General features: G+C 37.7%; 1 protein-coding gene across 1 annotated transcript in view; it reads right to left on the reverse strand.

Moving 5' to 3' along the window:
- The window catches only part of SKAP2 (src kinase associated phosphoprotein 2), a 116743-nt gene that overhangs the window by 44433 nt on the left and 46070 nt on the right, over window positions 1–26240 (reverse strand). Inside the window, exons 5-6 of the mRNA XM_048070248.2 lie at window positions 4557–4634; window positions 3735–3818 (exon numbers count right to left, since the gene is read on the reverse strand). Coding sequence (XP_047926205.1) covers window positions 3735–3818; window positions 4557–4634 — 162 coding nt within the window. The remainder of the gene's footprint in view (window positions 1–3734; window positions 3819–4556; window positions 4635–26240) is intronic.

The following is a 26240-nucleotide window of genomic DNA, read 5'->3' on the forward strand; positions in this document are numbered from 1 at the left end:
TTGCTAAACATGTAGCTGATCTTTCCAGTTTGCTCAGACAGAAGGGCATGTTAAACTGTGGCTGTTAATTTATTCATTTAAATTAACTTTTCTGTCCATACGCTTTGAGGTCTGAAGGGATAGCAGAACTAACTAGGCGGCTGAGTACACAGGCACTGCCAGAGATCACAGAGGAAAATAGTGGTACCTGTAAACAGGGTACCTAACTCAGGAAGCTACTTCATGGAAGCAAAGAAAAGAGAAGGATGTTTATGGAAGGAAAGACTATGAAAACGAGGACCAGACGGGCTTCTAGAAATCCAGGCCTGCCCTGGTATTTGAACATGCTTCTCTTCAACGTTGTGCTGCACTTCTATGTGGGCCACATACTAGATGAATATTGCAGCACAAGTGCAAAAATGGATGCACTTTCTGCAATACACACTTCCGACGTTTAATTAGGTCAAACCTTTAAGGCCTGTTTTTCCATCACTGATCAGGAAACAGAAATGTAGGTGACACACTTAGACCTGTCTGTATTGCAGAGATAACGCTAATTCACTATCCAATGCTGCACTGAAAGTATCAGAAAATGTAGGAGGAAAAAAGAAATAAGACATGAATTAGCCAGCAGGCATCACAACCACTAAAATGATGCCTGTAACCTCTTATGTGAACATACACACACGCAGTCATTTACTGTATTTTCACAGGCTTTAGGTTTTATTGTATGCTTCTGGACTAGGCCTCATATTTTTCATTAACAATACACAGGTCTGAAAAATGGCTCTGCAACTTTTCCTTACATGTGCTTGTCAGTTCTATACCCTTCCATATTTGTTATTTTCCTAATGTTAAAAAAAAAAAGTTACTATAATTAAAAGTGTTTTGGAAACATCAAATCATCTACACAATATAAATCTTTACCCTCAAATTTAGCTTTCAGTTACACTGATATTTAAGCATAAAAAAAAAAATCAAAACTTGGCCAACAAAATAAATGTTTTACCGGATATAACTTATCCTTTACGGATTAGTGGTCTACATGTCCAGGATTTAAAAACATACACATGGGAAAACAAGAACTAGAAATCCCAGCTACCTCTCTGCATTGTGTCCCCCAAAACACACAGCATTAGATTACTCATAAAGGCGATGCGCAGCATGACTGCAAGCATATATGGACCCCCTCGTCTGCCTGGTCTCTCTTCAAATTGGGTTCACATTGACAAAAGGGGAATTTTCCCATTGCGTAAATCTGTCAGTAACCAGGGCCCAGCTGATACAAAATGTCTGCAGACATTGCACAGGCTAGAGCAGACCAACTTCATTTAGACAACTGCCATCTAAATAATTCAGGAGGTGGCAGCAGTTTTCTATTAAGCCAACCAAACCCATACTTCAGTTACCCTACAGTTGTGAACTACACAGCTTCCTTCTCCCCATGACCCAAGTTGTCTGGTGCAGCACCAAAGGTCTCAGCTAAAGAAGGGCCCAAATCCTACAGCATACCGCAGCAGGTGCTACTGCTGGCTGTAGTGGGAGTGAGAACAGTTCATGTTCTTCCAGTAAATCCATGCCAGATCTCCTCGGGATTCGTTTATCACACACCTAGTCCGTGTTGACAATCTGCAGCTAAAGAACATAACAAACAGCAGTACACATGTCCACAAACGACAGCATGACAGCTTGATTTCAATAGTAAATTAGTCTGCCATTGATCTAAAGAAATTACAGGTATTCAGTTTACACACGATGATGGCAACTTGCTTCTTCACTGGAACTGGCTCCCTTGTATACCATGGCATCAGAGGGCTGAAGAAAGTACTTCATATTAGCCTAAAAAGTAAAGCTTTCTTCTTCTAAGACAAGTTCTGGAGTTACTGTTAAAATTCTGGTCAGATCTGGTCATCCCAGATCTGCAAGAAAATACAATTCCACCATGCTGTGCTAGTTCTTCCTGCACTAACAGCACCAGTCACAAGGAGGCACAGCAGAAATTCATGCATCTGACATGTTTGCTTCCTCAGTGAGCTAGTCATGGAGTCCAGACACATCTACACAGATCCCAAAAGATGCTCCATGGACTATGCACCTCTCCCATGTCATTAGGGTATGGTTAGGAGGATCTTCCCCAACAAATCTGTGGTCTACAAAAGCTCTAAATGTATAAGCCAAAGCATGTCTGAAAACCAGTAAAGGAAAGCTATCCCAGTGTATCCCAATCAATTCTTGATTTTTCAACCAACCCCAAACCCCATGCTAGGGAACATGCTTCCAGGTACCTTGATTTTCAGCACAGGTATTAGAAATTACAATGCAGCCTTGATAGCCAAATTGCTACAAAAGAAAAATGGAAGAAAAGAGATAGGCAGTCTTCCCACCTTAATCCAAAGACCAAAAACTACCAGATGAAAAGCCAAAGCTTTGAAAACCCAAAACAATCCTTAAAAACTAGCAATATAATGTCAAAATATATATATATGTTTTTGGAGTTGTATATAACATGCAACTATATATAAACAAACAGCACAAGCTAATTTTCCAGAGAAAGTAACAAATTACTAAAGACAAAACAGTATTAGACCACAGGTCCTCTTTTTTTTTTTCACTTTCATTTTGTTAAGAAAGATTGTTTACGCTTTTGAAGCTTGACCAATCTGTAAATCCCACAGAAAGAGTAAAGTAGAAAAGGGGACATACAGCAAATATAGTAACAAAATTCTGGAAGCAGAATTTGAGAGGAAACTGCAGCAAGATGAAAATTTACAAGTCCAAAGTACATAAGATACAATTATATCCTTACTTTAATTTTCTTTTTTTAAAGAGAGAATGAGTTTAACTGAGTCAGCATATTGAGTAGTGAAACAAACTGAACCAAATTAAATTAAAACCATATGAAAAGACTATCTGCACTAATCTCATGTAGAGTCACACAAACACAAGCAGAAGAAAAATGTTTAAATTGAAAGTTTGCGCAGAAATAAGTTCTGTTTTTTCTTTAAGAAAAAAAAGAGAGTTGCACTTTTAATAATTACAGATACAATTCTGTATAATTTGCCTTACACCTTTTGTACATACGAAATACACTCGGCACACAATTTAAAGAAAGCTTTATTTGACTGACAATTTTGAATATTCAAAGTGATATCCCAACGCTTATGCCAGATTCTTTCAAAACTGACAATCAGAAATCACATTCAGAAACTAGCTTTAGTCTCCATGACTGGCTTCTAGTTAAATATCTTACTTCATTTCTAACTTTTCCAGAACGTAATTTAGAAAGAAATATGAAACTCCACTGTGTGGTTTTTAGACTAACATTTTCCTGGATTCAACCACCTTTAAACAACGCAGAAGGTGTAATTGCCATAGGGTATTTTCAAATGAAAATCCCATTTGGACAGAAAGAGCATTTGCTATCCAGTACATTAATTAAGTATTAGAGTACTATCAAACCTAATAGCTAGCTGTTATTGGCACATGAGGTAGCTTTACAAGTAATGTAAACTTTTTTCTTCAGTTTTCCTGCTTTAGAAAATGGGCACATCATTTACAGATTCTAAGAGATTTAATATTCTATATATTTATAAAATTCAAAGCACTTTTTTACAACCATTCACGTTTTCAAGTTCATTTATCCTTAGTTTCTCAGTTTCCAACTCCACTGGAGTTTTCATTTTTCCTCTTATTTTCATATTTCTTCTCTTTGTTAAAAGATCACTTTAATGGTTTATCATTATTGTTATAATTACCTTTGTCACTTCCATAATAGTAGAAGACCGTCTTACTGATGACACACCACCGCTTTTGCCATTCAAAGCCAAGAAAACTGTGGTCTGCAAATAATATAATTTGTGTTACATCACTGTATAGCATTATTGAACACAAATGTGTTACTTCTTTTCGAGGGTGAGGGAAGAGGGAGGAGATAGGAATAATGCTAAGTAAAGGAAGCAAAATCTGGATATGAAGAAGACAAATGTATGGCACTGAGAAGGGAAACCAGAAATAAAAGCTGGTGGCAAGGAAGTAAATGGGAATTTGAAATCATATAAAGAGAGAAGTCAGGTGAAACATTAAATATAAGGAAATTATGAACAACTTCCTAAATATTTCCTACAGTTATTGCAGCATTAAGTGGGTATTAAGGTGACAATATAAGATTTATTGAATCAAGGTAAATATTGACTGAACCAAAGCTGAGATCAATATTTGCCCTCTTGAAGGAAAATAAATCTTGATGCTCACTGAAACATGAAGTCAACATATGGTACTTTTACATACGTTCCTCATGTTTTCTTCAAAAATACCTAAAAGTCTCTGAATTATGGCTGATGCTGGACTTTCACAGCATGATTTTTTTAGTCAAAGAAATGGGATTTTCTTTTATCAGTATAGAAGCAATTATGTGTTGTTCTTTCTTTTGCATAATAATGATTCAACGTTTCAATTTCTATTCAGTTTTATTTATCAATCCTGTATAAAGTTGTGTGTACAACTTCAAATACTGACACACAGACGTCCCAGATATAAAACACAAACTAAATCATTTTCACAAAGATAGTTGAACTTACCTTTTCTGCGTTTTTCCAAATATCCAGCCTTCAGAACAAACTGAAGATCTTGACATGCAATAGGAGGAAACAGATTCCCTGAAAGAAAAATAAGTTCTGTAAATTCCAGCTTTTCAAGAAAAATGATATAGTATCATTAATGAATTCTTATACTCTTAATATGCAGGAGCTACAGGAGAAAATAATTATAGTAACTACTACACCAGATTATTTTAAATACAAAAACCCTCAAACAACTATGAATGCTAGAGCTGTTGCTGCTGTCATCACCAAGAAAAATATAGCTATGCAGCTGCCCCTACAAATCTCAGAAGAAAAGGAAAAGTATATAAATTAAACAAATTATGGCAACTTAGTTAACTTGTGTTTTGAACAGGGTTGGCAAAGTCACCTGGTAATAAAATCGGTGATTTTTCAAATGTGCAAACAAAAAACAAGTATCACAATTCATGCAATTATATCGGGAATCTGGTTTTCAATAATAGCTTCACACAAAAATATCTTGAAAAAACATACAACGTGAAGAACGTATAATGTACTGCAAACAAAAAAAAAACTAGATGAAGGGATGATAAAATGTAACACCTGCTATTGACAGACACTGCCTAATTTGCAATATGATAGCAAAGCACTGTTTAGACAAATAGGATTTATAAGGTGAGACTGCATGGACCAAAGACATTCCACAGAAGTCTACACAATTGTTGTTTGACAGATATTATTTTTAGATTTTGTAGAGCATTGCTGCATCTGCAAAACGATGAGTACAAACCACTGTTTTCTTTCCTATTTCTCAACTATTAATTCATAGCTAGAAGCATAAGACTGACCAGTCGACCCCAACTCAAATTAAAATAGAAACGCAGGCATTAAAATTTGCACTTCTACCCTACATCCTTCCCTTGCTAAGTGAATAAAATGATTCAAACAAAACTGCTAGTTTTCAGAAACATTTTAGATATGTCTAATAACATGTACAGAATGTCGCACTGTTTACTGCAAGCAAAAAATTGGAACAAAAGCTATTCCTATGCTGCTTTTTTTTTGTGTGTGTGAGCATCACAGTGAAGTTCGTACTACTTATTGTCATCAAATATTCATAAGAGTCACTGTAGGTAGGTGGCAAGCTTACACGGCAGCAATTCTTCATCAAAATATATGTAATCTCATTAAGTTCTAACAATAAAAACATACAAAAAAGCACTGATATCAGCAGACAACCCCTGTGCTAAACAACCACTTTAAACTGTGTGTGGTGGGTTAAAGATCAATTGTCTGACCTTGAACTAAAAACACTGTCTCTGGAAGGCGCTATCTACTTCCTGGGTTTTTACTTTGTCCCTTAAAATAGATTTATTTTTTTTAATTGGCATTCAAAAATGAGTTGGTTTATCGTTGCCCTATTTAAATACAGTTGTGTGAGAAAAATACAAGAAAAAAGGCTGGAGGATACAGAGAATATTATTTTTAAAAGCACAAAAATACTCCTGAAACAACACAACTTGCTCTTCAGACAACAAAACATTGAAGTTTGTGTTGGATACTGTAAGATAGTAGATAGAATTTTATATGAATTGACATTTCCACTGATTTTTCTTTTCCAGCTTAGCAGTACACTAGATAGCATTTCAACTTTCTTGGAATTCTTACCACTGTGTTAAAAATCCAAGAGCTACTGGCTCCATGTACAGACACGTTAGGGTGATGCAGCTGTTCCCCCTCTCTTGATACGTATGCAACCACTGCACAACTTTAAATGAGAATTTGACACAAAGACACTTGCTGGCTGGTATGTAGTAAGTTTAATAGTTACTTAAACAGATGATCTAATGATGATATTATGAGTGGGGGAGGGGAAGAGTTTGTACAAATAGACATAGTGTGCTACTTTAAGTTGGTCATTGGGAGGCATCAGTGTGCAACACTTCCAGCTTTACCTCACCAAGTAGGGCTGATTTTAAAACAGTGCATCCCCACAGATGTGTAGGGGATAAAACCTAAAATAAACAAACAAAATGACTCCACTTATATTTTTGAATTTAAGAATCTCAACAACTAATTGCATCTAATGTTACACACAGTTTTTTGTATCACTTTGGTTCTTGAAGAGAAAGCTTGGCAAGTGATCGTTTCAATGAACAGGCAAATGAAATGGGTCATAAAGCCCCAAAAATACTAAGGGGACTCCTTCAAGTTATTCTGCCTATAGGTACGACCCTACCTGAAGTAACCATTTCAGAGAGCTGTAGTTAATATCCCACACAACCTCCAGTTTTGCTGCTTCTGCCGAGACCAGCTGGGATAAGTTTGATGATGGCAGTTTCTGAAACTACATTTATTTTACACAGGGCACTGACAGCTTGTGAGAAAAAGAACCTGCATGATAAAAATGCCATCTTCCACTGGTTTTGTGACACTGCAGAATGAAGTCTTCCTCCCACCTTCAGCCTGAGGAGAACCCAGTTTCTTTTCCTGTTACTCAAAGCTACGACAGCAGCTCCATGAAACAAAATGCAGCTGGTCAGCCTCACTGTTGGCCAAAACCTGTAAGTAGCCCAAGCAGAAATAGATCACAGGCTTATTATCCTACTGCTGTCTGAGAAGCCTGGGAACCACGAAACACGATGAAACTTTAGTGGAAAGGCAGGAGAGAGGGACCAAACTGTAATATTCCAAGACATATACAGCTGTACATGAAAGAAAGAGCATAAATCTGACTAAATTCTCTCTTTCATTGTCCTGCACATCTAGAGGAAAGGGGAGGAAGAACAAGTAGCATCAAAAGGATAAAGGAGAAAGAAAGAACCACCTCCTCTCAGATTCTCATTAACTACAGGTGTTGTGCACATGCAGCAGGAGGAAGGCACAAATCTTACCCCTGTACTGCAACACAAACAAGGAGGGAAAGAAAGAAAAGAGAATGACATCTTCCTTCCAGTGACTGCCCAGAGCCAGCACAGAAGGCCGCTCTACCTTTCTTCCATTTCTTTCATTGCTTTAAATCCTGTTTGAGACATGGACAAGAGGGTAGAGGGAACTGCAAGCCCTATATGTGGGAACTCCCAACTAAAAGTTTGGGATTTGTATAGCAGGTTGCTTTTTAGCTGTTGCTTTCAGTCAAAACGTTGCTTCCCCATTCATTTGAAATAGAACAGGCTTGGCACAAATCAAAAAAAAAAACTAAAGCAGCGCTTTGTTATAGTAAAGCAGCATTTGTTTACATTACACCAGCAGCTGAGATCAGAGACTCATTAAATGACTACTGTATGGAAGTTTGAATAAGACAGCTCCTTCTCCAGAAAATCTACTTAACACACGGAGACTGCCAAGAAAGAATGAGTATTTTTTAAATCACATATTCCTTTAGAGTTTAGAGCTCTGAATTCTCAAATGCCAGTCCCATACTATACTCTCATGCATGCTCCAGGACTTCTTCAGAGCAAGGAAAAATTTTTCCCTTCCCTCACAGATGCAAGTGAAATGGTCTGGATCTCAGTTTCCTCTAATTCACTGGAGATTGTCCCCCATAAGAAATGAAACAGAGATGCAAGGAGCTTGCACCTTAGGAATGCCAAATAGCTCCTACTGGTGTTAATTTTCTTGGGTGCCTCAGTTTTTTTTGCACAGATCAGAGTAAAATTTCTCTCCCAGAATCAGCCTAACAGAGACCACCAGGACTTGCTACCTTTTTTTACCCCTGCATGGTCTGTTCCCAGATACGTCTCAAGAATTTAGAAATAAAGACATTAGCAAAACCCATAGCCTTTCCTATTTTCTCCTCTGGTAGACTGTAGGTTTTCAAACCAGTTGTAAATACCAGATGAAAGTGGCTCTGTGAGTCAAGAAGTGGTTTGTTGCTTGCAGCTGTGTGAGTTTACAGATAGAGGTAAAAATGTTGCTCCTGTGAACCCCTGAAGATGTCATTTCTGCAGTCCTGACAGTGGTGGGCAAGTACAGAGCCGAGAATACAAAAATGTCTCCCTTCCATTCTTGAGTTTCTGCTTCATAATGTCTTGAACTTTATTCTTTTGATGTGAAAATCATGTCTATGCTGTCCAATATTTGGGGAGATGATTATCTCGCATCCCCAATATATAGTATAAAATGAGGGAGGTCCATCTGCTTACTGTTAAAGGTTTTCCTTCTTTTTTGACCACCCACTCACAGATGAATCTCCCAAAATAATTTCTCATCTTATCCTGGTGGGAATTACTGCAATGTACTCCAAACCAAAATCTGCAGACTAGGCTCCACTTGCATATTCCCAGACTGATGCATACAAAGACCAGATCAAAATATTTATGAGGCCTAAACCTTCAAGTCTTGGAGAAAAATAAATTATACATAAATGCACCAGGTTCTTCCTCTTGGTTCTAGGCACTCTTGTGCCAAGTGAGCAGCTGGCAGTTATTATAATGCTATTGCTGCCAGGCTGAAAATTCCTCCACTGAAAAGAAAGTGAAATGCTCTCACTCAAGCATAAAGCCAGCTTGTTTACCAGCCATGCTCTGCCTTCAGAAGTGAGTGAATGTTACCAAGGTAGGTGTATTAATGCACAGGTCCCTGTGCACAAGTCCCACAAATCCAGTGCATCTTTTGACTTCAGAAAGACCTCAGACTAAAGTTTATGGCATAGCTAGAATTTTTGCAACTTGGTAATCTCACGGTCAAAAGCCTGAATAACGCAATTTTGCTCCCCATTACTTAAAAACAGTTTAATCAGTGTCACTTTACATGATAAAGTATGAAATTTAATCATTACACATGGCATTTTGAGTTTTGGTGAACGCAACTGTGTAAAAATTTAATTCTTCATACAGAACAAAGCAAAACAAAAGCAGGTTGTATTATTCTACACTGTACACCAATAGGATTTTTTTTTTTTAATTTCTTCAATGTGGGCTAAGGGATACATAAAGCAAGAAATAATTAGAGGTCAATGTATTCTAAAGAGGTGCTTAGCATACTTATGGGAAGTTAAACAGGCAAAGTGGAGGTAAGTGTAATTCAGCAACAGCTGAACTGATTACAGCTTGCTTTCCTACTACAGGCCCATAGGTCTAAGCATTATAAAGGCAAAGCTTTCTTGCTTAAATAAGAATCATTCACCATTCTTCAGTCCTTGTAAAAGGAAACTTTCAAGACAAAATACATTAAGTTGAGTGTAGAGAGAACAAAAACAATGACTTTATCTTCCTTTAACTTAAAAAATAGATATAAAATCACTATTCTTGAAAATTATTTTTCCAGCTACCTTTTCACTGTGCTGAAGACCCATTTATAGGAGAAAACAAAGGAGAAACTGAAATCTATTCCTAGTTGAATTATTGCTAATTAAAACCTTGACATCAGCTAGAAACCAGGGTGGAAAATCTGTTAAAATGCAGAAAATAAGATTTTCTTCTCTCAAACTCAGGGCTTTATCTCTCAGGCAAACAGACAAAATCTGAAAGTGTTTTTGTTAAAGTGTGAGCAAAGAAGGAGTACTGTTTCTAGCAACAAAACATATTTTACTCCTCTTTCTTTTCCTTCCATCCCCCTTCTCACAGACATCTCCCAAAATTCTTCATACATCTCCACTTCATTTTGATCTGGAAATATAGCGTTTACCTATTTTTAATAGCTACTGCAGAGGGATTCAATTATCTTTGAATCTGTACACAGCAATACAGTGGGGTCACATCTGTTGTGCAACCACTAAGTTAGGCTAAAGAGGTGTTTTACTTTTATAATCATGCCTTCTCTCTATTTTTTTTTAAGTGAAGATTAATGTACACTTAACTGAAAAAAAAAAAAATCAAATTTCCCAGAGTCTTCTGATTAAGGAAAAGCCATCAGTTGGAAGAGCACGTAAAATCTCCCTAGCTTCATTAACTGTCTTCAACACCTTCATGAAGGCTACTTTAGTACTTTGCAAATGTAGTAGCCTAATAGCTATGAATTAGTCTAATATGCAAGAATCAAAAGATAAATCTTAAAGAAAACATCATTAATTTAGCGCAATAAATGTAACGTTTGGGTTTTGAAACATTCATTCAAGAAAAGTTCACATTTTGGCCTTCAAAATGTTCCAAAGACTGTCTAGTCTGTGAAGTTTTGCTCCGGAGCCATGCCTAGCATTCACCGTTGTGTTCTCTAATAATTTATAATTATTCCCTCAAAATACTCCTACTTAATATACTACTCTAAGAAGAGCCAGCAGTGTATTTTATTAAAGAATAGTTAAAGCAGCATCTGTTTCTAGTTATTTAATTCCTTCTAATTTGGGATCTGAAGTTTGGGCTACAAACACTAACACTACACCCTCAAAGGCCTAAATGCTGACTATTTCTTCTTTACTCCTCCCTCGTAAGGAGAGAGGTATGAGGATTTCTCCTCCCTTCCTTCCTGTAAGTTCAGGAGAAGGCAGTGAGCCAGGCAGCCTAAAAACCACTGTGACATATTCTTTACAGAAATACTGAGCTCTTTTAAGCGCTTAGCATGCTTGAAATCTCTTTTAGTCATTTTCATTTACCCCCTAATTAAATAACTGTGTATTTAGATATTTTAAATTAACAAAATCTTACATCTATGGCTTCTCATTTCTCATCTGTTTTCTGTGCAAAGTTTCTTTAATAGTTGTAACATATTTCATTTGACAAAGGCTTCTTTTTTAAATAAATTACTGGAGTCAGCCACTCAGTCTCCATTCACCAGGATCCACAGCTTAATAGAATTATCCTGGATCACACACTGCTTGCCTAAACTTAACTTTGAATTTGCAAGGTCTTCATAAACCAATATTGTCCTGGACTTATGCATTCTTTGGTTGGCTTTCAAATTGGTTCTAAAACACCCACTGTCACATTTTGCATAGCATGTTAATATACAAAGGAGATAATGTTTTTTGCCCCTTGATCCAGATTTGACTTTCACATGGATAATTGCTAATTTTAAAAAGCAAAGAAAAAGAAGAAGCAATGTTTTCTACTGTGGGCTGCCATTATCCCCCAGGGTTACAAAACCAACCACTGGATGCTTCACAGGAGCAGCCTTCCCGCTTCTGCTGTTTCTCAAAGATTCTCAGGCAAGACAACAGAAGGAAGATACAGCAGTAAAGAAAAGGTCTCTTGTACAAGGTCTACTGCTCACGCCACTGTAATACAAGGCATAGAAACTTAGAAGTTTTGCTTACATCCCTCCAAGGATCATTACAGATTAATCAATCATTCTGGAAAGAGACAGAAAGGTTTCCATCATCCAGAGGTCCACACTACTGCTAACAGAAAAGCGTGTCTGTTGTAGAAGTTGAAAATACAAATTATGCCTATGTAACAAGAAGCTCAGCTTCCTACTTGGTTTTCAGAAATAAAATCTGCAGGAAAACACGCAGATAAAAGCAATGCCTCTGCACCGCAGATAGAAGCAAGACCCAAAAAAAAAAAAAAAAAAAAAAAAACCAACATCATGGTTCAATTAGGGGTACTGGAAATTCTCATGAAATGATGTAGGCAAGCTGAAATTTCCCAGCATCATCTCACAGACAAGCACACACATCCAATTTTGATTAGAAACCCTAACTAAGGATTCAGAATATCTACACAATAGTTGAACTGCAGAAGGTGCTGTTAGCTAATCATAGAAAATTAAAAGGTCAGGAATAAAGAGTCTACAGCTGGAGTATGACCAGCATGATGTCAAAATGCATATGGATAGCATCTTTAACCACATCATGATTCCTGTATTCCCAGATGACTAATAGGAAGAAAGTCCTATAGGTTTATCAAACAGCAAGTTAAAAGCTAGCATTTAATATGACCAGGTGAAAAAAAACAATTTTCAGCTTAACATCTAAAACATCTGGAAAAGGTAAATACTACAATACACCACCATTTACTACTATTTTTAAATAACCACCTGGTAAGTATAAGAATCCCTTGGAAATAAGCACGTATCACAATGCTTAACAAAAAGTTACAGGAATTGGAACAAGAAGATTTCTATTAATTTCCTGATCTTGTCCTAACTCTTTTAATTAGTAGTTTTGAAGGGTCTAAAGTTTCCTCTTTGGGTGACTGGCAGATTTTGTTCAGCAAATGAGCCTAAACTGCCAGTAAACAACGACAACTATTAAATATTTTTCATGTTGAGTTAAATACATTTTGGCAGAAAAGCTGCCAAATGCCACTTGAAAAGGGAAACAATGAACTCTCAAATGGTATTTTAAAATATGTAGTACACGTTCTTTTAGTTTCAGCATCCTAGTAACCCGCATATTTATTACTCAACAACATTCTGACAGATCTAGGAGAGCTTAAGTGAATTCTGTGACTGTTATCCAGATTCATTCTGTGACTGTTATCCAGATTTTGGTAATACCATCCAAGTGGGATTCTTCACAAATCATGTATCAAACAAATAGCATAGGATTTTTCTTCCTCTTAATTCATCTTTTCCCAATATTTTGTTGCACTGTATCCTCTCCTAAGGAAGATCTGTTCCCTATAACTCCTTTCCTAAATTGTTCACTTTGTAGTTCTGGAAACTAGTTTAAGGCCACTAAAAAAAAAATACAGTTGGAGAAATGCCAAATCTAGCTGTTTAACTGAAAGTGAAAATCATCCAATGTGAATTTCAATCTGTGATAGAGATATTTGGGCAGGGGAACGTTTTAACTACCGCTCTCATCAGAAAGGTAACATGCTGTGTGTACAGTAAGCAATACCGAAGAAATCCAGAGAAAGAAGGAAATTCTCAGACTACCATAAAACACCAACGAAAAACCCCAACATAAATTGTATGATGTTTTATATATGAAAGTCATTCATGCCAAGTGGCAGCCCTCTTGGCTTAGTCCTGTAGGCTGCAAAGTTCCAACTGTTCTGACTGCTGGCCAAAGTCTTGGCCTGCTAAGCTTCTGAAAGGAAACATGCCTACACACTTCGAGCATTTTAAATGCTCCAACAGCTCATATCCATGATCAAAAAAATTTTTAACATTACTGGTTGGTGCTGGAAATCTTTCATCTGTATGAAGGAAGAGATTAGAATTCCTACAGTCAGCTAAAACCAGAACCAAATCTTTAAAAGTGGCATTTGCAGATTTCAATGAAGAGAGGTCTAAGAAAGCTATAATTTTCATTTTCCACATTTTATGTATTCCCGCAAACACAAAATGGCTTGAATGTTCTGCCTCATTACCTCATTTTGATACATTTCTTCTACTACTGATAATTTAAGTAAAAATCTATGATCAGTGAACTATCACACTAAAAGCTAACATGGATTAAGATGGAGGTATGACTTTCCAGTGCAGTCTGCAAGTAAAGACAAGCCTTTTTAAAATAAAAAGGGAAACAAAAGAGAAAAAAATCTCACGTGAGCCTTCAAGTTTTTCCACTGCTGCACACAAAATATACGTTAAATATAATGCATTATGGAGACTTACAGTCTACTGCAATAATGACGTTGCACTTTAAAAAAATCTGCAGAGCAAGACTATAAGAAGGTTAAAAAAAAAAGGTAACAGTAAAAAAAATAAAAACAGGAGTGACCAGCACAGTGTCTTTATTTGTAAGTACTCTGAAAGAGGTAATAAAGATTCAAAGCTTTTATTGTCGAAGAAGCATACAGGTATTTTCAAACCTCCTCTCATAAGGAGTTTGCTATCAGGAAGATAACAAAATTCTCCATTTTGTTCTAGTTGCATGTGACAAAACTTAAAAGAACACATGAAACACTGCAAGAAGCTAACAGAAGAATACTCAGGTTTCCTGAAAGATCTCCAGTGTGTGGTATTCATTGCAGTACTGAGGACAATGGGAAGAACCATCTTCCAATACCAACTCCAACTTTAAAAAGAATAACTGTGCTAATGCTTTCACTCCATTTGAAGTTTTCAGAAGAAATCCACACACTTGAAGATGCAGGCAACAAGAGAAGCTCTGGCAGAAGTTGTTCACTGAACAGCAAAGAACAAATCAGACCAACTGTACCAATTCACCTGTAAGCCCCATTTTATTATGTCTAGTCACCTGAAACACCCATTTCAATTTTAAATGATCTGAGCAATACCAAGCTAGACAATGGACTTTTCCACACGATTACCATCTTTCCAAGGTGACTCTATGCAGCTATTACAGGTTTTAGTACCAAGCAGGAATATTTGGAATATCTTTATTTGCAATTAACAAAAACTATATTCATTTTTATTTGGAAAATTTCTCTTGAATGCATCTGAATCTCTAAACACAGTAACCAAAATAAAATCTTCTTTGGATACCATCTGTGGAATTGAAATCTAAAAGCAAAAGAGAGTCACTCTGACTGACTTGCTTAATGCCAGCTGGTCTTTTCCTATGGTTAAAACATACAATTTCTGCATCTTCAGCCTCTGCAATAGGAAAACTGAAAGAGTTAAGGTATTGCAAGTTCACAAACCAGAATTACCACCATATTCTGCAACAGGGATCACAATTTGGGAAAAGAGAACTGAGGGAATAGCTGTGATTGGATTCTTTTGTGTCCTGTCTATATAAGACTGGAAAGAAGACACATTAAGAGGAACAAGCATTAAAAAAAAAAAAAAAAAACTTACGAACTTTTACAATGAGGAAATAATTGCATAGGTATCAGGGATTTTTTCAAACTCCTTCATCTCTCACTCTGTGTCCCTTGATTCACATATCACACCTGCGTTTCTCTTAATCCCACTGTTGCACATAAACCTAAATTAAGAATTAGAAGGACAAGCCAGCTGATGAGCATACCACTGTTGGAACTCATGCCAGTTGTAACACTGAAGATGTATGAATCAACTGAGCCTTCTAAATGAGCACTGTTGCTTGGTCTGTGGGACAGTATTTAGTGGTAGCATTATGATCTGTGGATATACATGGGACAAGATTTGTAGGAAAAGTAATAATCTTTATCAGAAAACTAACACCAAAAAAAAAGCCAGACAAGCCTTTAGACAGGCAAAAGAGCTCATGTATATAAAAATTCCTCCCCCCCCATATCAACTAGTTAACACACACACTCCTTTACAAACCTGGCTTAATAAAACTAATGAAAATACAGTGTCACTCAAAAGCTGCACTAAAAACAAGGAACGTAAACCTGTAATCGTTTTTTAAAAGTCACACAGAGTATTTTCTTCTAATTCAAAAATTGTTGATTCAGTTCTCTTTAAGAGCGCACAAAAATAATAATTGTGTCAAAGCTATAAACAGGTATTGCCAAAATTTCAACTGAGCAAATTTTAAAGTTGATCTATGAACACGAAAAAATGGAAATGAGACTTCTAATGGAAACGCTGACACAACTTTAGCTATGACAATGCTAACGGCACTACTATAATAAATCTGTCAGTTTCTATAATGTCTATGACAATCCCATTAATATGAATGATGTACACTTCACATAGCATACTACATAGCAACTGCACGAGTTATATCATCTTCATTCCAAGTAACAAATCAGTAATCAATATTTGTAAAAGCAGACTAATCCTTTGTAAAATCACTGGTTTAGTGATTGAAGAGTTTGCTCAATTTACACAGTTAATCCCTCTTCATCTGCTTGAGCCCTCTATTTATTCCAACCACTTACAGTGGTAGCCATAGCAGATTAATACATCCCCCCATGCTAAACATGTCTTGACAATTGACCCAGCATATTGCTGTCAGGATAATCTTTACAAACACTGAGCTTTTCTTACCAAGCCTGAAGGCAACATTTAGAAATCAAAAGTTTACAAATAGTCTCAGCAACACCCCCTCGCACATTTCCATTTAATTATTTCTTGGAGGCAGCATCTACTGTCATATTTTCTAGTCCCAAAAGGTACCCTTCTGAATTTTTGATTTCATCAAGTTAAACATTATTATAATGCAGTCACACAAAGAATTTTTAGAGAAAGAAATTTCTATAGGAACACAAAAAATAGCAAAGAAAGTGTTGGAGCATATTAAGTGAAAAAATGACACGGCCATCTGTGCAAATACAAATAAATTAGCATCCTTTATTTGAAGAAACGAGCTGAAGCACTAGAACTAAATTAAGATCACAAAAAAAGTACAAAGGTCACCACATAGTCTATAGTACGAGAGGAACAAAACAGTGATGCTTAATTAGAACAGAGACAAAAACATCTAGTTACATCTACATACACCTCTGTAGCTTTGAGATGAATTTTACAACAGAGATTGGTGTGGCCCTTCGAGATTTTCCTCCGTTTTGAGACTTTTATCCCTCCAAGAATGCTACGCTAAACTCAGCCAGGTTTGAGGGGGAGGTTGTTTTGGGAAGGGGACAGGGCTTTTGTATGTTAATGTATTTAGGGTTTTTTTTTTGATAGTTTTTGTTGTTGCTGTTTTGGTATGTGGTTTCCTGTCCCTCACCAAGGGCAAAAAACAAGCAAGTAGTAAGAGAGAAATCAGAGAAACTGGTGCTGAGACCAGAAACTGAAACATGCTGGGTTGGCTTATACATTAATTACTTCTCTACAGAGCCTAATTTATCCATCTGGCTCTAGAAATGCAATTTAGATTCAGGAATGTACTTAAACACAACTGGCAGAGTAAGGAACTCTGACCGAAGTCACCAGGTATAGTCACAGCATACATAAAAACGTTTGTGTGCTTGATTTATAATTCAAAATAGATCCATGGGGAAAAAAAATACCATTGGAGCACTAGCTTTAAGGGGCAACAATTAACTTCAACCTTGAAGGCTGAAGCCCAGCAGAGGGATTTAGATTCTGTAATGACAGGATCTTGTTAAGTAGGTGGACTCAGCACACAGATTTGTTCTGTTTGTTTGCTGTTGATATCTTGTCAATCTTAAAAACCTAAAAACAGGACCAAAGACACATGCTACTACACAGAGCAACCTAAAGTTTATCATCTGTTTATTAAACACGAGTGTCACTGTTGAAAAATATCATTTGAAGGATGCAAGAGATGAGCACAAAACAGGTCACCACATTTCAAGAAAGACACCAGTCTTCTGACACCCAGTTCCACCTTAAGAAGGGCTTAGCCTTCTAAAAATTAGTGGCTTGACTAACCACTTGAAGCTGGGTGTGGTGACACAAATGCAGGGGCAAGTAGTGAACTTCATGTCTGGTCACATCCACGCTATCCTTTTCAGGTTGAGAAGTAGAAGAGGTGCAGGGCACACAGCACAGCACAATGCAGTGCATGAAACTTCCTCCCAGCAAGTTCTATGGGAGTTTTAGCTAGTCAAACTCAAATTCAGAGTCAAAATAATTTTTTGAACTAAAATTCTAGATTTTTTCCTTAAGGCAAGCCATCAAAAAAGATGAAACCTGAATCTTAGCGGTTAAAAAGCATGCTAGGATGCTTATTAGGAAAAAAGGCATTTTGTAGATATGAGGGATTATAAATTGCATAGTGGCTCACATTTATCAATCCTTCTTCTCTTATTCAGATGTTCATAAATTGAATCTCACCGCGTAGATCTGGAAGCTGTTGCATAAAATATTTTTGACAAAAAATGCATGCGGGACTTCAACAGAACAATAATGGTACAGCTCAAGTGTAGCTTCAATATATAGTTGGATTATGGAAAGAATGTCTAATCAGTTTTAATCTGCAATACCTCAAACGAACAATGAAAAGAGCAAACACAACAAAGACACCTATTGCAACTGATGCTCTCATGATGAGTATCTTGGGCATAGCCTCTAAGATCAAATAAGAAGGTTGCACTTTACCTTGTTGACAGTATTACTTGGTTAAAAAAGCCTAAGAGCAGTTAGTCCTGACTGACTGGTGTATGGACAGTGAAACCACCACTCCGAGGGTTGTCCTGATAGCTCCCAGTGGCCCAGCTATGTGGCAAAAAGCTGGAGTTTATTCATCCATTATGATTTCCCAAAAAAGTTGCATGGTATTTTAGAGTGTTTCTTGAAATGTATGTTTTCTGATATCCTTTTTCTCTATTCTTAAGCATTCTCCTATGAACCATTCCGTTTCAGCAACTAACAGCAGAGACTGCTAATCTAGTCTCTAAATGATGTAAGAGTGCCAAAAAGAACAAACAAATAAATAAAAGCCACCAAGAAAGTCTGCAGCTGCAACAAAATCTTTAAGTATCTTGCACTTCCATGAACTCTGTCCCACTGCCATTCAATGAAACTCTGCCAGGAAAATGCATAGGGAGCCAGGCTATCAGTTGGCACCACCAGTAGAGAGGGAAGAAAAAAAAAAAGAAAAAAAAAAAAAAAAAAAAGCGAGGCCAGACTTCTGATTTGCAGCACCCTACGGTGCCAACAGGATGGCACATTATTTTTACCTCCAAATTTGTGGCAAAGGGCTGAACGAGTATTAGGACAGCCCATGACTTGCAAGTCTCTGCAGGGCTTAGCCATGCAGCTGCTAGCACTGCTCCTGCTTAAGGCCAGGCTCCAAAACTGGGAGAAAAACAGCTGGAGCTATCAGACTGCAGGTGGTGGTGCAGTGGTAGGACTGACAGCCCAGAATGCTGAAATCCTGAGGCCGTTTCTGTGAAGGCAGCAACAGTCACGAAATATTGCCTAAGGTGCCTTTTAACCCTTTAACGCACACTGATCCTGTGGACTCCACTACCCCGTAGCTGCAGAGTTGGCCAACACAGAATAGACACTGAGACATCATAGGGTTATAATTGGTTTAACAAGACCTTTTCAGCAGCTGACAGGCAATTAAGTCTTCAGTATAGCTCTAAAATATTTACTCTAACTCTCTAACTGCATATAAAGACACATTTCTGAGCACATCACAGTTCCAGTTACAGCTAGCAATGCTTCTTTCAGGACTTTTAAGCAACTTTTATACGAGTAATATAGAAGATGTGTGGATTATTTACGATCACATGTATGAATAAAGACATTCCCAAAAACATTATGAGCAATATGTGGTTTTCCCTGGTAATACTGTTACATGCTGTGCTTTTGCCAACTTTTTGAAGCACAGATTATTTAAAATTTATAAAGCTAGGTAGTCAACATAACCCTATTTCCCTTGTTCAGTTTGTCATTTCCTCAGCATAAAAGATGCTGAAACTACTTCGCTTTCAGATATCCCAACAGAAATAAACATGCATATATGATGACTACCCCGTTACATGCTCTCTGCAAAGGTTCCTATCATGCAGAAATAGGAGTGAAAAAATACAGTCAAAGGAAAATTTGGTGATGAGAATGATCACTTGATTAGGTACAGGGCAAAAAAAAATATACATAGAGGTTGTCAACACTACTGTCATGTATAGAAAGGAAAATTAAGTCATTTGTTATTCTCAGTTGGAGAGGTCACTAATGTTATCTTGCACATGATGATTTGATGCACTACATATGATTAATGATTGTTTAAAGGACACTGCCAAGGTCTGTAGGTCAGACTATGACCTTCCTTTTTTTTTTTCTCCAGATATCCATAAGCAGAATATTTATAATTCTGTAAGTTCCTTCCTCCCTCTTGAAAATATTTTAATACTATCTACTACTATTAAAACAAGAACTCCAACAGTAGAAGGTGGCAAAATTGAAGGAAAAAAATCCAGCAAGGAAGAAAGTGCTTCAGAATCATATTTGTAATGTACTGTTATTTTAAATGGTTGGTCCAATTGTGACCATCACATTTAGCACATTCCATTTCAACTGCACGGGTTTTTACAACCTCATGTATGTACCTATCTTAATGCTCCGGGAGAAAATTGCATACACCTGGACTCAAAGTTCTTCCTCAAAAGTCACTCTGAGATGCTTCATTTTAAAGACAAAGTGAAAGCGTTTGTTCTTTTCCAAAGAACTGAAAAGCAAAGTTCTTCTCTAAACTCAAAGCATACAAATTACATTCCTTAATGTGTTCTCATATTTCTGGCCAGAATTTTATTTCTTTTTATCTCTAACCTAGAAAAGGGATTTTATGTTTTTCAATTTGTGGAGAGAATCTATTTTTTGTCATTTAATTTTTCATATATTTTTAATTTATCTTAAAATCTGAGTTGAGCCATTAAGAAAATATACAGTGAAAGTGTTGAGGAAAAAAAAAAAAGGAAGGGCCATATTCTTGTGACTGGCCAGCTATTCACAAAACTTCAGGAACTAAACTATCTTCTTGATCACACTTGGAAATCTCAATTGTATAGAAACATGGAGGCATGTAATTTTCTGCCCACGGATATGGGAACAGCTGTTTGTTATGTAGGCCAAAATCAACTTCAAATGAGAAATGAGCACTACCACCATTTTTATTTAAAAAATAAAATAAGACAAAATCACAAAACATTCTTAGTAATAATACTAGCTTGGTTTTTGTTTTTGTCTTTTAAACTTCAAGAGGATTGCAAAATTCCTTTTGAACAGATTTTTTCCCCATTACATTCCAGCAGCTCTAGAGGAAGAGACTTTTTATACATCATCGTTACATGACACTTCAGATTTTAAAAATGCAACTCTGTGGTTACATTTTTTTCTTTACTGCTATACTTTTAAGTGTTTAATAACAGATTTCTGTATTGCCCATGTATTCTTCTACTTTTCCACAGGGTAGCAGTGTGCTTCAGAACAAGGCCACCACTGTGGGAATATGAATGAGTACACAAAATCCCTGCAGAAAGCAGCTGTTCCCTCTTGTACATATGCAAATGCAAGAATGCTAAATAATGAGGGCAGCTTTATCTCACAAAGGCAGAGAACAACAGAGCCAAAGTAGACTACAACAAAGTTTTTGTAGGAAGCAGTGAACTGAAGTCTGAAAAAAAAAAGATATGAATTCTTCTAAATATTCTCAGCTGTGAGAATCACGCATCTGAGGAAAATACTGTTGTTTTTTTGTGTGCAAAAATTCACACTGAAAATAATTTTTAAAACCCATAAGACAAAGACATAGACACAAATACATCTTTTCTATGACAGTGAGTTTATTCAAAAAAATTATCATGTAATTAGGACAAGTCTGGACGTTTTTTCCCCAATACTATCAGTCTTATGTATGACCTTGGACAAGTCATTGAATCTACCTCAGTTTTCTTGTCCATAAAATTGAGATAATACCTCTGCCCAGGGCTAGTGGGAAGTTAAACTCATCGTCCATAAGCGTGATTTGAAATAGCAAGGTGAAAGGACTTTATCAGTGTTACACACTGCTGCATTTTTCATTGCCTTTAATAAGCCTAATGAAACCATGTAAATTTTGAATGACAACATTAAGCAGATTTTCAGGACAGCTCTTGCTAGAAGTAAAAAGCATTACAGATTTCTTGAGATGACCCCGATTTGAGCTCTGACAACTAATGGCTGAGTCAGAACATTGCTATGTGAAGTACTGTGAAGAGTCTTCCAGATGTCAGTTTTTCTAACAGGGGACCGTTTATTCAATACTGGAGAGAGCAGTTGCATCAGTGATAGAATAGGAAGAAAAAATGCTAGAAAAGGAGAAATGTTTCACATCTGCTTATTGGTTAAGCCACAAGCAACACTAAAATCTTTCAAAGCCTATGACCGGAATTCACTAGTTAAGTTTAGTACAAACCACGCTTCTCACCAGCAAGTGCACAGACAAGAAGAACCAATTTATCAAACCAAAAATATACAAGCCACAGACTAAACTGCTCAGTTCTCCACACTGATCATTAGCTGCATCCCCGTACCATTAAAAGTGCCACCACAACCCCAATTTTTTGGTAATAATACGCATACCTTGAATTCATAGTCTCATAAAGAATATCCTTTGGCAATACATATTCTGCTACAATGTTGAGCGTCACATGTCTATCTCACCTAACCGCCTCGTGCTTAGGGCTACCACAGCTGCTGCCCTTTTAAACAAATGTAAATCTATCTCAGGTTTTAACCTGCATAACTCAGCATCATAAATAGTTACACATAAGGTACTGCTTTAGTTTGTATGCTCTACCTGACATGTTCTACAAATCAAGATATACTTAAAAAAAAAAAAGAGCTAAATCAAAACCAAATTAATTCATCTGCTGTCCTCAAATGCCATCTACAGAGAACATGCTTGTCATTGAAGGAGGCTGTGAGCAACACAAGACTAAACTTCTTAATTCAACATCTTCTACATTATTTCTTTTAGAGGCATGCTCAACAGAAGTATTTTGAAAAAAGTTACGCTTTTTACTGGCGTTGACCTTCATGTTTATACTGATCTTTAGTACAGTTGACATCTGCTACTTTGGGCAGTGGACTAAAATCTTTGCAGTCACCGCCTGTGGTGCAAAGCTATATATAGACTTCTGCACATGTAGCAGGCTGAACTGCCAGATGCCCTAAGCCCCCAGTCTCATAGCTACTACATTTGCATGAAGTCAGCTCTAAACCGCTCATAAATTAAGGACATTTTTGATACTGTGTCACACTTGTTGCATATGCCAGAGTAAACTGAGTATCGGACCTGTCAACATCTGAAGGTCTGCTTTCATGATGGAGTATCCCAACAGACAGAGTAACACCACACTGTTGAAGCACTAAAAACTACAATACAAAAAGCAGATTTCCTTCCCCAACAGACAGTATTAGAACAGCAGACAGCAGAAAATAAGCAAAAGCATGTGAAAATAAGTGTACTCCCACACACATCTGCCATGGGTTCTCCTAAGTTTACCCAAAAAAAAGTGCAATGTTTATGTGGTTAACTTTCTTAGAGGACTATTTCAAAATTTTCACCTCCTCTGGGAATGAAACATGGAAGCATTGTAAAGAGACACCAAGGAAACCATACGTAAGAGGCAGTCTTTTTTAGTCTTTTTTTTTTCTCCGTCTTGACACACAAGAGAATTTCTAATGCCAGAGCAGAAATGAGAACGGCCAAGAACTCATGGGATTCCCCTTAGCCTGTCCAGCTTCCAATGCCTGTTTCTCTTCATTTCCTAATCCTCTCCTAACATTCAAGGCGGAAACAGCAGCAATCCGCAAGGGCAGGTTGTAAGAGCAGGCAAGGGGCACAGGAAACGGGCCTCAAGGCCTAACCTAACCTAGAAGCTGGGCTCGGCAGGACTGTAACACAAAATACACCAACTGCAGAAGGTATCACTCAGAAGGTGCAGTTTTCAGAAACACAGTATAAGAACACTAAACCATTAGTGTGTCCAAAGAAGGGCTACAAAGATGGTGAAGGGTCTGGAGGGCAAGACATATGAGAACCAAGGCTGAGGTCCCTCGCTTTGTTCAGCCCAGAGCAGAGCAGGCTGAGGGGAGGCTTCATGGCAGCCCGTAGCTCCCTCACGAGGGGAACAGAGGGGCAGGCGCTGAGCCCTGCTCTCTGGGGACAGCGACAGGACCCGAGGGAACAGCATGGAGCTGGGACAGGGGAGGGTCAGGCTGGGTGTTAGCAAAAGGTTCTGCACCCAGAGAGTGGTGGGCTCTGGAACAGGCTCCCCAGGGAAGCAGCCACGACTCCAAGACCGCTGGAGTGTAGAAACATTTGGACAACGCTATCAGACATGGTTTGAGTTTCGGGTGGTCCAGGAGTTGGACACGATGATCCTTGTGGGTCCCTTCCAACTTGGAATATTCTATCCTTCTGTGATCAAGACTAGCAGGGGAAACAGGGATATGTGTTAGAACCAGAAAGATTTCTGCCTATCAGAGGTGGAAGAAAGCATATGAGACAAAAAGTATGAGGTTCAGGAAACTAGTTTTTGCCATAATATCTATTGATAAATAAAATTTCCCAGAGGAACTGTATCTTCCAATCTTAAATGCAAATAGTTAACATGTAGCCTTCCAGCCAGAAGGTATTTCTTTTTTAAACAGTCGAAGTCACCAAGCCTGGGACACTCTTGTTAGAGCCCGACTTGACCATTTTGTTGTCCAAAACCACTCTTTCCCATTCCAGTCATTCCCTTTTCTCGTACCTCTAACCATCTCTGAAAACATTTCTTCTTCTGCACTAACTCTTATAGTCTTAATCCTGCAAAGCCCTTCTGGTGTCCAGTACTGTCATTTTCCAGGCTGCTTCCTTCTCTCATCATTTCTGCTTCATCTCTTCTTTCTCCATAGTTTTGGTCCCCCTCCCTGAGATCCCACTATATTTAATTGCCTCCTCATTTATGAACAACTGACCTCCCTGCATTACCCAGAGATCATGTTGTGCACCCACTTTACTCCCTGGCACTTCTCCACATCAGGGAGATTCTTAGCCAAGTGTGCTCTTTATATATTCCTACATATTCCCCTTCTCCTGCCACAGTCCTAACTGTGTGAGCATGCCTATCTTCACTGGGCAGAAGTCCTGTTGCCAGCTAGACTCACAGAAATAGACTGCCGAAACCATCTGCCCAGGAGCGCTATGGCAAAGGGGTTGCACAGGCATCTGGGACTGGGCTGCAAGACAGGTCAGCTGTTTTGTGGAGAGCTCATCAATCAGGAGTTGCCACTCCCATAGGTTATGACATTCCAGGGAATGAGGTAAACATGAAGACATTTGTTGGCTTTACCCTCTCCTTTCAATGATTCCTTTGATCAGCTTTGAACATCTCATTAGAAATGCAACAAAGTATCCTATTACCTTCCTATTTTTAACCTCCTTTTCTGTGTTGTGGCCCCAGTCTTAGGATCACACAGGTACAGTCTGCTGGCATTAAATTGTGAGAAATGCTTTGGGTCCCGAAGTATTTTGGTATATTATTGGTCCCCATGCCAATCGGCTGGGGAAAGGTAGGGGAAGAAATAATAAAATAAAATTTAAAAAAAAAAAACACAGGCGTGAGAAAGACCTCAGAAGTCTTTTACCTGCTCTTACTCCCAAACCAGGGCTGGATTTACTTAAAGTAAATATCTGGCAACAGGTTTGATAACTGCTTCATGGACAGCACAGCTATGCAGGTAAAGGCAATAACATACTGAGTATGGTGGAGTATCCTTCCTAGCTGCCCTCCTGTGATTCTGACTGAAAAATTCAAATACACCTGTACTAGCACCCATGCTGGACACACACAAACTGTGGTCTCAAAAGCAGCAACTCCAAAGCTGTACATCTACCATGCCCATGCTAATTGGCCCCACTTCTCTGAATGGCTGTTTAGCCCAGGGCACAGCTGCAAAGATAGTGCTCCACTATTTCTCATTCCAAGACTAATAATATAAGCACTACTCTATGAGTAGCTTGGGCACCATACTAGATTGTACACCCCTGCATTTTTTATTTGCAGAATACCTACCACAACAGGACCCTATTTTTGTTTGCAGCCTTTGAGAGCTAGAGAAATGACAACAGTAAAAATAAGAAGCAATGTACGTGACAGAGAGCTTGCATCAACATATTTGGAAAGCTCTGTACAGAGCAGACTCTCCTTAGAACATATATTCTCTTGCCACAGTTATCCTCAAAACCCTTGGGACCAATACTGATATGAAAGTATTTCATAACTAAGAGGCCTTCAGACAGCTATAACCAACTTCCATATTTATTTATTCTAATATCATCTGCTGCATTCATAGCATGTATTTTGTCAGCATGCCTCTATGAAACAGTCCACCGCACAGAGCATGGCTGAAATACAGAGCAAAAGCCATTGTAATAAATGTAATTAGTATTGTAGCAGTACCATATGCACTAACTGTACTTCACTACGAAAGCTTACACAGATCACTGCAACATAAAAATATCCATTAAAATAATGTTAATTGTATTTATTAGTACTGTATTTCATAAGATATTAACTACAGCTGTTGCCT

The sequence above is a fragment of the Anser cygnoides genome, chromosome 2, assembly GCF_040182565.1.
Source record: "Anser cygnoides isolate HZ-2024a breed goose chromosome 2, Taihu_goose_T2T_genome, whole genome shotgun sequence".
NCBI classification, from domain to species: Eukaryota; Metazoa; Chordata; class Aves; order Anseriformes; family Anatidae; genus Anser; species Anser cygnoides.